The sequence below is a fragment of the Psittacula echo genome (assembly GCF_963264785.1).
Source record: "Psittacula echo genome assembly, chromosome: 6".
Lineage (NCBI taxonomy): Eukaryota > Metazoa > Chordata > Aves > Psittaciformes > Psittacidae > Psittacula > Psittacula echo.
Genome location: NC_137743.1, coordinates 68,889,091 through 68,902,167, shown reverse-complemented (window position 1 = coordinate 68,902,167; position 13,077 = coordinate 68,889,091). Strand labels below are relative to the sequence as shown.

Here is a 13,077-nt window from a genome sequence, read left to right as displayed (position 1 = left end):
TGGGAAAAGCACTGTGGAAGGAAAATAACATCTGAACTTGTGGGAAGGAACATATCCCAGTGGAAACAGGGAGAAAACTATTAAAGGTTTAATAGTAATGCAATGAGGCTGTATGTATGGCTTTGTTTCAGGAGTAACAATCAAGAGTCATCTCTCTGCAACGGGTCCAAAACGCACCTTACTTATTTTCTACGTACCTTTTTTTTTCATCCTGTTATTAATTAGTTCCCATGAACTACCACTAATAAGCAGGTTTCAGATAGAATGAAGAGGAATATGAAGTTGCAATAAAGTTTAATACTCTTTACCCTTTTTAAGTATCCTAAATAATAAATTTTTTACAACTCTTCTGAATATGCATATTGACCAACAATTATTTTTTAAAGCCTTTCCCTTCCCAGTGGCATTCATCTTTTCCAGTTTACTATGCTTGTGGTAACTTGTTACTTAAGCACCAAACAAAGTTGTATTAAGTGACATAAATAATCGAGAGAATCAAATTCATCCTTTATGCACAACAGCTATGCAGAGAAAAATCCCAGGTAGTTGCTATTCCTTTTATTAGTCCCTTAATGGAATAGACTTACTGTACTGGAAGTTAACTGAAGGTACCAGAAGGGTTCAAAAAAACAGCATTGAGGCAAACTATCAGAGTGGCTCAGTCTTCCAGCCAAATCTGAGTGTTAAGACCCAGTTATAGACATTCAAATTTTTGAAAAGGAGTATTTCTGAAAAGGATACTGTATCCTACCACCCCAAAGATAGAACAGAACAGCATCATGAAAACCACTGTGAAACAGAATATACCTCAGAAGGAAAAGGACCTTTTCCACTAGTCCTACAAAAACAGCATAGCTAACAATTAGAAAACTATTGTTACTACAGTAATAAACTACAAGGACAGAAATAAAGGATGCTATTTACAGTCCCTTGTTCTGGAACCACTTGTATTTCATCTAGTATGAATCCTTTCAGTCTATTCTGCCATCTTTTGGCTGTGATGCTCAGGTAACACTTTATGGCTGTCTTTAAGAGGCATTGGAGGAACTAGCTACAGTGTGAACTAGTAGACAAACATTCATCTATCAGTGAACAGTCACAAACTACATGGAAGAGTAAAAAAAGACTTCATCCCTATTAAGTGGCATCTGTTGAACAACTACTCTTTTCAATAAAAGAATTAAGTGTTAATCTGATGTTTACTCCCCTCCCCAGGGAGCAATTCACAGATGAAGTGTAAAATGGATTTGAGCATCTTTGTCCCAGAAACACTTGCAATATCAGCCGCAGGGGACTGAGCCCTGACGTAAGAGCTCCAGACTGATCACCAACCTAAACTGTCTGGATCAGTACAACATAGCATTGTTCTTATTTCTCCATGTTTTTTCTCCTGCACAGCTGGAAGAATCTGAATTGGCATACAACATCCCTTGGTGACACAATATGTCAAGTGGAAGCGGTGATGCTTGTTGCCAGATACAGAAGCAGGAGGTATTCCTAACGAGGATTGTTTCATACCAACAGCTGTCTTGTTACCAAAATCTTTACTACAGCAGATCTGGGAAGGCAGGCAACAGTTTTGGGCTATCTCTAGAATTAATAGGTATTCCCTAACAAAGTAAGTCCCAAGACACATGGTATTTTCAATTTCAGCAGCTCAAGAAAAAGCAACATAATCATTATTAGCCACGGTCTCTCAAATAAGCCCACCCCTTGAAGATGCTCAATATTATAAGATCAAAATGGAATGTTTACATCTTCCTAACAGTTATCTAAAAGCAGGATAATGCTGTTTCCTACATTTGAATACCCAGGACCTCCCTAGTTAGCTGATCTGGAGGAAAAAACCACAGTAATAAGACAAATTAACTAATAAAGAAACCTATGTGAAATAACTTTAGCACCAGATAATTCTGGATTAAAAAGAGTATTCATTAAGAGATATTCCAGAAAGATGGTAAGAAGACTTTACACAGGCAATTCAAGACAAGTATCTTGATGTTCTCCTAAAATTCTAGTTCATTGTAATAACAAGGTATATCATGCCATGACAAAATCTGGGAAGAGGAAAAGATAGTAAAGTGTTAGCCCTGCTCCATCAGTGTTAACCAATTATCTTAGTCTTCAAGCTAGATAAACTGGTTTCGGTCTTGCTCCATCAGTGGCTCATTATTAGACAAGGCACATTAATCTCATCTACAGATGACCAATGAGAACAGCTCTCATGGAACAACCCCTCAAACATACAATCTCATTTTTGATTAAACCACCTTGAGATGCTACAATGTCGGATCTGTTACACTCAAACTCAGCTACATTAGAGACAGTCTACCAAGAAGTTTTTTGACTGTATGAATAGCATGCAAAGTTCCAAACAGTATTAAACCCCCAAAGTTACCTTTGTGATGTAGAATTTTTTCAGTCCATCCAAAAATGATGTAAAAATGGAAGCAACTTGTGGTTTAAGAGCGTGACCTTTGGTAAAAAGTGGAAAAAGGTGTGTTAAGGCAAACAGTGCTCTTAAAATTCCTACTTCAATGGTGCAAATAAAACACAGCTTAGTAGTCAAAGTTGCAAGAATCACTTGGAGAGCTTTAATTATCATAATTAAAGAGACTTCTCTCTACTCATTTAGAGGATGATTTAGGAAAAAGGTTTTATTATTTTTTCCTTTAAAAGGCATACATACAACTGTGCACAAATATTCCATTCAGCAGTTCAATTAAGGCTGCCCTAGTTTAGATCTTTACAAATATATGGCACATGGAAAATTTTAAAAGAGCACCTCATTAGTTTTTACACTACAAAACTAAGCAAAATCAGTGACCTTTTTTAAAGTTATGGCAAAACCACTGAAACCAATAGCCAAAAATGGTGCAAGTTGGGAGTTAAGCAATTTTTTCCTTAACGGTTATGTCACTTGTGCAAAATTTTCTACATAAACCTAGTAATTGCTTCCTTAATCACATACAGGGAACTAAAATTACCAGGATATATAAATGGTGTCTTGGAGTCTGTTAAATTAACATCTCTGCCTCAGGACTGGATTTAATTGAGATGAAAGTCTTTTACTGTTTGCTCCATTGTTTTCAGTCACAAGCAACTTCTGAACTCCCATTACTGCTTCACTATAGCAGTCTCGCATCTGTCCTACATGCTGTGAGCCCAATTCATAAAAATGTTATGCACCATTTACATGATAATTCCTTCTAAAATACTTCACAAAGTATTTCCTCCTGAATAAAGCATGAACTTCAGCAATTGATTACTCTCCTTCCATCTTTGGCACTCTCCCTGCAGATAACACACATCCCCAGGAGTATACCTCCAAGCACACTTAAGTAAGCATACGAAAAAAGCACCAGGTAACAAAAGGACATGAATTTATTAAACCACAATTTGTAAAAACTATTGGATTTAAGCTTACCTAATATGGACTACAAGAAAATTCTATATTGACACACCAGAAATTATACTTTGCAGGTGAATGTATAAGCTGCAACCTCAGATCGAAGGAGGTTTATTTATGCGGTGTTTGGTTTAAAGCCTGTAATTAGTCAAGCTTCTTCCCAATTAAAACGAAAGTAAAACGTATCTGTCTTCCACTGAACATATCTGAGAAAACAAGTGTTAACAAAAGAGTGACCAAAGCAAGCAGCAAGGCTTGCTGAAAGTCAAGATTCATCACTGAGGTTTCTACCCAAAGGAAGTTTCAGAAATTCTGACTTACTCAAGTGGTAGTAAAATAGGAGGTTTTCAAGGTCAGTCCCACTTCACATTTTCATCTTCTAAGTAGAATCGAAATAGCATGGTCTCTGCAAGACCTTCAAGTTCTGTTAACTGTTAGCTTTTAGGCAGTGGAACTTCAGGTTCTCCTCAAGAGTACCTTGACCCAGAACACATCTGTGTTCTTCCTACAGACTGAAGTGACAGCTTTCCCTAAGAACTGCTCAAAAATGATTGCTCTGCATGTCTGATATTGTCCTATTTAGGTATTTTAACTAGTTGAAATTTCACAAAATCTTTGTGTTTAGTAATCTTCTAGTAGCTTCACTGACTTTCTATACTTAAAGCCTTCAGCTTAGTTCTATTTGCATACACTTATGGCATTTACTATGTCTGAGCTTCTCTTAAAAATAGACAACTCAGTTTGGACAAGTCTGTCATCACCTCTCTCCCACCAAAACAATCATTGGCACATCAGATTATTTTCTGATAATAATTATCAGAATTAAAATTCTACTTCTGCTACTTCTAAGGAGTCTGTTTACCATTTGTGATGTTTCTGTGAAATATAAAGGAATCAATCAACTTACCTTCAAAATAAGGTGCCCGCATTCTGATTATTTTTTTCATCATATCCAACTTCTCATTAGTACGCTTAGAAAGAAAACATTTCATATATTGCACACTATAATGCAAAACTATAATCTCTGCTCCTTATTGTAAAATAGAGGAAGCACCTCCACAATTTCAAACTCTGCAGTAGACTATATGCCAAGAATGGAAAAGTAGCAAAAAAAATTCTCATGTATTTATACGCAGAGCATGGCTCTTTACTGACTGTTGTAGTTGATACTGTTTTCCCAGGGACAAAACCAGGCTTTTGTTCCTGAAAGTACATATTGTGGCACTATCTGGCGTGTGAACTTTGGGTTCATTGTCCTAGTTTTGAGCAACAGAATTACCACCTAAAACAGACTTAAGTGACTAAAAAGCAAAACCCTTGGAAAGAGACATTTGTCTGGGAACGTTTACATACTTACCAAACTGAAACTGTGCATTGTCAACAAGGCGAATTGATGCTGGAGCACATCTCTTGGGGGCCAAGTCAGGGGAACAAGAGGGAGGAAGAATAAAAAAGGATTATGTACATAGTTTTGCTAAAATCAACTACAATTCAGTTTTTATTTAAAAATACCATATAAGAAAGCACTTTGATACCAGAGACCTATGGCCATCATCATAATTGAAAAGCAGTGACTACAAGCTTGTTTTCACTTGAATAGCAACATTTATCAGGTATGTCTAGATATAATGCATTGAGAATTTTAAGTTTAGCATCAAGCCAACAAAGGTGTAGTCCAAAGACATTTGGCATTCAAGTATTGAGTGGTTTTTTAAATTGCCATATGCACTAAAGATGCCATACTTGATTAGAATACCAAGCTTATGTTGGTATGTAATCAAAGAAATACATTATGAATTCATTGAAAAAGTCTAATTCTTGTGGGTTAAGCCTGGCAGATAGCCAAGCACTACACAGCTGCTCACTCACTCCCCTAGGCAGACAGCAAGGAAATCAGAAGGACAAAAGTGGGAAAACTCATGGGTTTAGATGAAGACAGCTTGGTAAGCAAAATGGGAAAAAACACCACCAACTGATGCAAAAAACAATCAGTTACCACCAATTGACCAATATCCAGCCAGTCCTCAAGCAATGGCAACCCCTGGAAAACTCCCCTCTACAGTTTTACTTCTGAACACGATGTTACACAGATTAATCTGGTATTATGCCCCATTCCTGGCAGCATTCAAGGCCAGACTGGATAGGGCTTTGAGCAACCTGGTCTAGTGGAGGATGTCCCTGCCTATGGCAGGGGGGGTTGGAACTAGGTGACCCTTAAGGTCCTTTCCAACCCAAAATGTTCTATGTTTCTATGTTACTATGGTATGGAATATCCCTTCAGTCAACTTGCCATCAGCTATCCCAACTGCATTCCCTCTCAGCCTCTTGTCTGCTTTCAACCTACTTGCTGGTGGGGAAGAGAATGAAAAATAGAGAAAGTCTTTACAGTGTGTACATGCTGTTCAGCTAAAACACTGGTGTGTTAACACTGTTTTGGTCATACGTACAAAATGCATCACCACTGGGGCTGCTATGAAGAAAATTAACTCCATCGCAGTCAAGACACAGTACATTAATGCTCTGCCATCAGATTGTAATTAAAATCCCTATCTGGGTCCAATCTAGATTCTGCACTGTACAGAAATCTGAAAAACAGATTGCCTTCAATTAGGCAAGCTTCTCATCATGCATATGCCCACATCATGTACCTGTGACAGCTATGTCCAGTCATACTGACATGTAGGGCCAGAGGAACATGACAAAGCCTGAATTTTAGGCTACTCTCATCTAATCACGTAATTATGGAAGTATGTCTCTATCACTGACATGCTCACCCTCCATAATATCAGTACTCTATACCTTATCACACAATAGGAAAAAAGAACATGAAGAACTAAGATAGCTCACCAGGAAGGCTGACAGAAGGTGGCTAGATGAGTGGTTTTAAATGAGAACCAAACCACCCATATCCTGCAGGTTGGTTATTCTTACATTAAAAGTAGACCAATACAGACAAGAAACAGCTTTTCAGATAACAATCACTGTAATTAGTACCAAGATTGATGCAAAGGGCAACAGAAGAGGAATAAGTACTTCAGGCTAAAGTAAGCAGTGAAACAGCAGCAGTAGCAACAGAAGCTTAAAAATTGAGCAATGCTAAGTGGCTAATAGTGCCTTTTTTTAATTTGTCTACCTAAGCCCATAGCTAGGAAAAGGACACTAGTTACTTAATTGACTTAAAATGTTGTTCAGCCACATGATTAAGCATTCCCAAACAGTCTGCTTTGATACCTTTAACAGGAAGAACAAGCACTAGCAGTAGAAGCATGAAAGAAGAACTGGCAAGTGCTGCTGACTAGCATATACATGTCATTCACATACCAGTTTGAACATCTGGCTTGGAACATTAAGTCATTAATTTAGACCAATCACTGGAAAAAATGTAAAGCTGTGTTTAGTTTGGCATTAATTAAAACATTTCTGAAATTACTTCCCCAACTCAGGGTATATTCCACCATTCATAGAAATTATTTGATACGTTCTGCACAGAGCAAAGAAAAGTTAGTCTAAGATCGTGAAGAAAAAGGCCAGCCAGTGTAAGATTTGCTTCGAAGCATAGCCATGAGGAAAAGTTATTACGCAATTTGGATATCCATGTCTGGGTTTTGCTACCTGAAAACCATCTGATCACACTATGCAGAAGGATCTACTTAAATACTACACTGTAAGCACAATTCCAAATTCTCAAAACATCCAGCTCACCTGAAAATGTCACTGTGCTTCAAGAAGTGTTTTCTAAACATAGGCCATATCCTTCAATGGCGTAACTTTTGTTCCTTTGTCACTTCAGAACCATAAATTCAACTGCCTTTTACTTGCATGCTGCAACTTAATTCCTTTAAACACTGGTTCCTTTTACATAGTCCTGAATTAATCTGAGGATAAAGCTCTCCATTGAAGGAGATGCAAAGCCAAATTTTCTGTGCCGAGATACGGAAATAACTCTCATTGAAAAAAAGATACCAAAAGGCACATCCATGGTTTGGCTCGGTACATCCAGCAAATTCAGAACACACTCAAGCCTCAACTGCAATAATTTCCAAAAGCCTCATGGACTATACACTTTATGGGGTTCATATCTCAAATCCTTGGTTATCAGTAGCCAGAAATACTACAGCATCAGCACATCACCAGTGCTAGAATCCGTGCCCTTGACTGAAGTCAACATCCAGCTTTTCTTTACCTGCTTTGCCACTTCTCTTAAGCAGGCCACCCCTCTTTCAAAGTTAGGGAAGACCACAGAGCCATACTTCTGGTATTCAGGGACTGGGCGAATCTTTATCGTAACTTCAGTAACCACTCCAAGAGTCCCTTCAGGGAGAAAGAAGAACTGAGTAAAGTATTGCAAGATGTACTTCTTGCAAGTTACACAACTTAAATGTTTACCAGGATTTCCTAAGTTAACATAAAACAGAAATCCCAAGAGTTCAGTAGTAGGCGATTTATTCCTGACTATTTACATGGTGAACTCTCACAAGACACCCTCTAAATCATTATGTTTGTTACTAGACTTGTAGGCTAACTCCACAGATCTGTTTTAAGCACTGTTCAGAGTTGCTTAACTTCACATCTTAAGGTCTCAATTTATTACCCTAACAGAAGAAATTCATGCCTGCATAATGCTACCCATAGACACAGCAGAAGCCACGGCATGAAGATGGTCAAATCATCAAGCCATTACAGAAGCCGAATAAAGATGTGGTTACATTAAATTACTATGCCTATACCTTCAGATCCCATAATGAAGTGATGGATATCAGGTCCTGTTGACATGCGAGGTACTTGGCAGTTTTTTTCTACTATTCCTCTAGGAGTTACCATTTTTATGTGAATCACCTGTTCAAACAATATGTAACAACAATCAATACTAGCATTAAACACAATGGGGTCTTGTACAGTATTTATTTTCTACAAAACATCATACAGTACAGCTTTGTAGACTTTGAACATTCTGTAGGCAGCCCAAAGAACTTCTGGGATAACGCGAGGACTACTGTAATTACAATAACACAACACAGTTTGCCCACACAACAGATTGCTTCCAGTTCTGTAACAAATCAAATCAACTGTTGGCTACATGCAGACAATACAAGTTAAAACTGTTTTGTTTCTCAGTGTGGGTAGTACTTTATGAATATTAAGATTTTATTCTAGAATATACATATTACTTCAGAGGAAGAAAAGTGAGGGTTTAAATTTTGCTTAACTTTTGCTTTAGAACTGCTGCTTGATAGAGCTAATATAATTTAATTATTGTTTGCTACAGAAATATTTCTATTAGGAGGAAAGACAAAAACAAGCTTAATAAAATAGATTATCAACATTAAATCTGCAATAAGGCATACATATGTAAGGCTAGAAAGTTGTATATTTTGAAATGTTTTTCAAATGTTATTACATCCAGCTTTATCCATGCACATGCAATACAGAGCCTAGATATGTTTTTTTAATCCTTTATTGTATTTTACATGAAAGAAGTAGGGGTTTAGGTTTTTATTTTAAGTGAAGCCTTTAAGTGAAGCCAAAATGACTGAATTTCAACTAATAGCTTTAAAACTTTCAAGCACAGGTAGCCAAGTCATTTTCATCCTGCTCTGAGTTATTCAAGAATTTAATTATATGCGTTTTATGAACTGTTGATTCTGCAATAAAGTGGATTTTAGGCAGCTTATGCAACACACCACTTCTAGATATAAACTTCCCTCAGAAACTGAACACTTCCCTGAAACTCTCTCACTGTGCCATTTTGAAACTCATGAACTGTTCTGAATCAGTTTTCAATCCTATTTCCTCCTAATGAGAACTTCAGGAGCCATCATAGCCTAAAGTTATGTTTCAATCACAGAAAAGCCTTCTGCTTCACATCTATGAGTACAAGCAAAACTACACCATTCAGTAACACTTCAAGCAGTAGGGGACAGATGACAGGCACTTTGTAAGTGCTAGTCGTTTTAGTTTAGCCAGGCCTACTAAATAGAATCTGTGTAGCTCCTGCCAAGCTCAGTTACTGATAGTAAAGTGTCATGCCTGTGCCTGGAACAAATGTGTCTGTGCTATGAGCTAATGAAAAAGCCTGAGATTACAGGGATACATTACCTAGAATGTGCTGCAAGAAAGAAGGAAAAAAAACCCACATGTGTGCAAGGGCACAAGTATGAACTAGAAGAGAAAGCTGGAAGTCTGAAGCAAAAAGGCAAAGTCTGAACAGCGATGATTTTAAGTTCAATATATGTTATAACAGAGAAGGTTGATTTTTAAATCAAAATATACGCTTTAAAAAACAAATTACCTGGGTTAAAGATGAACTATTTTAATGCTTAAAATAGGTTCAGGAGTAGAATGCTGCCACTGCTTCCTTCCTCAGTGTTCCTAGAGACCATGTGGTGACATTAGATTTCACTATTGTGCTTCCACATGGTCAGTTAGATCAGCCTACTGATTTGAAAAACTACTAGCCTAGGGGAGGTAGGAAAAGAGAAAGCTAGTTTGATATCAGAGTTAGATGATCCAACTAGACTACTTCAGGAATACATAACGTGTAGGAGAGAACATGGGTCTTTTGCAATTACCCTGAATGTTTGACAAGTTTATTACATTGGATTAATAGAGAGCACAAAATAGTGGAAGAAGGCACCAGAGTCAGGATAGGGTAACAATTCCTTAAGCTAGCCAGTGAGTACCAAAATGAAATTGGCTTTTAGTACTAATAATACTTATCACTCATCTAATACCAAAGGCAAGAAAACAACCATTTCAGTTAAGATTTGATGCCAAAACTGTATCACTTAAGAGAACCACAGTTTATTACCCCTTTTTCCTCTCATTGTGAGTAATTATAAGGGTTAAACTTCCAAATAGAATAATTAGAAAAAAGTATCAGAATTATTTACCATATCTTCAATGTTTCCATAGATGGTTTTTTTCATGCCTGATGCTCGTGTTGCTACCCATCCTCCTAGTGAGCTGAACTCCATGGAGTCTGGTTCATGGCCTGTACAGAAGCCACTTTCAGCAAGCTAAAGAAAGGAAAAAAAAGTATTCTACAGATGGAGTACTAACATTTGCTTAGCACTCCAAATCTCAATATCCTAGGTTTTGAGGTTGGTTTTGGGGTGGGTGTGTTTGTGGGGATTGGGTTTTTTTGTTTTGTTTTTTTTTTTTTTTTTTTAAACATCCTGACCACACCCCCATATATCCTAACACAAGTTTTGTCTTTGACATGCAAATGAAATGCAAATTGATTCTGTTTCAACTGGGCATACATTGTGCTATGTATTGACATATAATACTCCCCCAAGGTTTTAAAACTAAGACTGCTATCATTCATAAGAAGGTACAAATTCAGTTATATATGGAAAAAACCCTAAAACTAACTGCCAACTCTGCACAAATGCTGCCAATAAATAAGGTACTTAATCTCTTGTTCTTTCTATCTTAACGTAATATGCAGCAGGCCTGCAGAAAATGTGAGCAAATTGCCTGTACTTAATTCTCTCAAGAAGTGATGTGTTTTAACATACAGCCATCTGGTTGGGCTTCCTGTATGCAATGCGGTCAACTATTTGTGATGCAGATCACACATTTCTGTACACTAAGTAGTCACTTGTTTCTCATTTTTCTGTATTAACTTGGCTTTGCCATCTGTACAGCACCTGAGGTTCATTTGATGCCCTCGGAATTGCGACACCAAAACTGCTGGACAGGAAGAATTAAAGACCCAGTAGTCTCACATTAAGTGATAACTGTGTTAGTGCATTTGAGATGATCAATTTGCACTGACCAACTGATAATAATTGTGTTGGACATAAGTATTTCAATATACCACATAATGTGGATCATTAACTATGTTCTGTTGTACAGAGTGGTTCCAACTTAAATGATTGAAAGCCACTTCTATGTAATGTCTATGATGATTCATCTAGCTCATGGTCCTCTCTCATACCAGAGAGATCTTGTGGCTTTATATGCTTACTGGTCATATATTAGGAAAGAGTTTGAACCTGCACCCTCCTCATTCTCCAAGTTGACAAGAAATTTGCTTCAGTTACAACTTGCCAATTTCCACAGGTTGTATAAACATTTCTCTATAGAGCCCACTAATATCTGGAGTTTTCATTCAGCAGAAAATATCTTAATCATACTAGAGTCACTAGCTGAGAGACAAAATGTGATGTGTACATTGCTTTTGAATGCCTCATTATAACATGTACAGCCTAACTTTTGTCAAAAAAACCCATTACTTGCTCAGAATTTGGCTCTTAATTTTTAGTTACTGTTATAAGGTTCATGATAGCTGTAAATGAGATAGCTTAAGTAACTTCAGCACCCAAAGACTGAGGAATACACTAAGAGGCACCAATCTCTTCTCTGCAAGGTAATACCTAGATAATGCTGGCAAAGCCTCTTACAGCAGCAGAAGTTAGCCTCCAATCCAAAGCTTACTTAATACTGGCAAGCTGTAAACCAACCAACCTTTCAGTTTTCTCTTTGCACAGTCCAAATGTATATCTACCTGTACTTCTGTGGAAGTCTGCATTGGCATTAACTGTAATATTAAAACATAGTTATGCTCATCCTGTACTACACAAAACAAGCACAATTTGGAGTCCTAGTTTTAATCACATCTGATTTGCCAATAATACCGGAATTCTAGTAGATGTAGTAAGTTTTTAAAATGAATATACACTTCAGGTAGATGAGCTGATTTTGTTGTATTCTTCACACATTGAAGGAATTGCACAGAAATCCTTATGTACTCAGAGTCACTCTGTGTATTAAAAATATGGTTCACAGCCATTGCATATAATGCTTACCATACCAGTCTGCCTGAAAACAAAAAGAATCAAGCTAGAATTCAACGATTTAGACAAGACATGAAGAACAGCTAAAACAAAGTAATTGAGAAATACTAAATGCTTGACAAGTAAAAAATACCTGGTTTTCCAGATCTTGACCAACAATGCCGGCTTCCACACAAGCTGTTAAGTTTTTCTCATCTATCCAGAGAATCCGATTCTGTTGAAAAGCCAATCAAAGCTAAGAATCAGTGTTAAAGATTTCTGTTTATTTCCTTCCCTTTACTATAATATAATTTCAGTTATTACAGCAGTGGAAGCTGAGCCTCCTCACTCTGTCAAACAGCTACACAACAGGTTACAGTTTATGAAATCACCACATACCTATTAGTCAATTTATGCTAGGAATGTTTACAGAAACAATACAGAAAAGCCAGAAAGAATTAAGTCAAAACTCCTACAGAAGTTAAGCAATACAGTGGTTTTTCTAAGTTAGTGATCGAAGGTGCCTGAATCTGACTATCTGAACATTAAGTATACACCAAGAAAAGTACTCTTAAACATACTTCAAGGGTTAAAAAGATCACATTCAGTTATTCCAGGTCAGCTCTTGGATTTTGATACAGTAAACCAGAAGCAAGATATACTACAGGATGACACAGTACGTACGTGCTTTAGAAATTTAACATACTTGGAAGGATTGTATCGTTTTGCCTAATGAGACACTCACTGTGCCATCAGTATATTCTACTAAACAGGAAAAGTAAGTAAATGCTACAAGTTACACAGTGCACTAAGCATGATTGTCAATGAGGACAATCCATGTGAAGGAGAAACTTGGAAACAAAAAAAATAATAAAAAACCATATATAC

The 13,077-nt window shown here is 37.1% G+C and overlaps 1 protein-coding gene across 4 annotated transcripts in view; it reads right to left on the bottom strand.

Moving 5' to 3' along the window:
* The window catches only part of AGPS (alkylglycerone phosphate synthase), a 51,715-nt gene that overhangs the window by 14,406 nt on the left and 24,232 nt on the right, over positions 1 to 13,077 (bottom strand). For all 4 annotated transcript variants that reach the window (XM_080620581.1, XM_080620582.1, XM_080620580.1 and 1 more), the window contains 6 exons: positions 12,344 to 12,424; positions 10,300 to 10,425; positions 8,137 to 8,245; positions 7,593 to 7,720; positions 4,767 to 4,818; positions 2,399 to 2,475 (listed from right to left, as the gene is read on the bottom strand). In XM_080620581.1, coding sequence (XP_080476707.1) covers positions 2,399 to 2,475; positions 4,767 to 4,818; positions 7,593 to 7,720; positions 8,137 to 8,245; positions 10,300 to 10,425; positions 12,344 to 12,424 — 573 coding nt within the window. The remainder of the gene's footprint in view (positions 1 to 2,398; positions 2,476 to 4,766; positions 4,819 to 7,592; positions 7,721 to 8,136; positions 8,246 to 10,299; positions 10,426 to 12,343; positions 12,425 to 13,077) is intronic.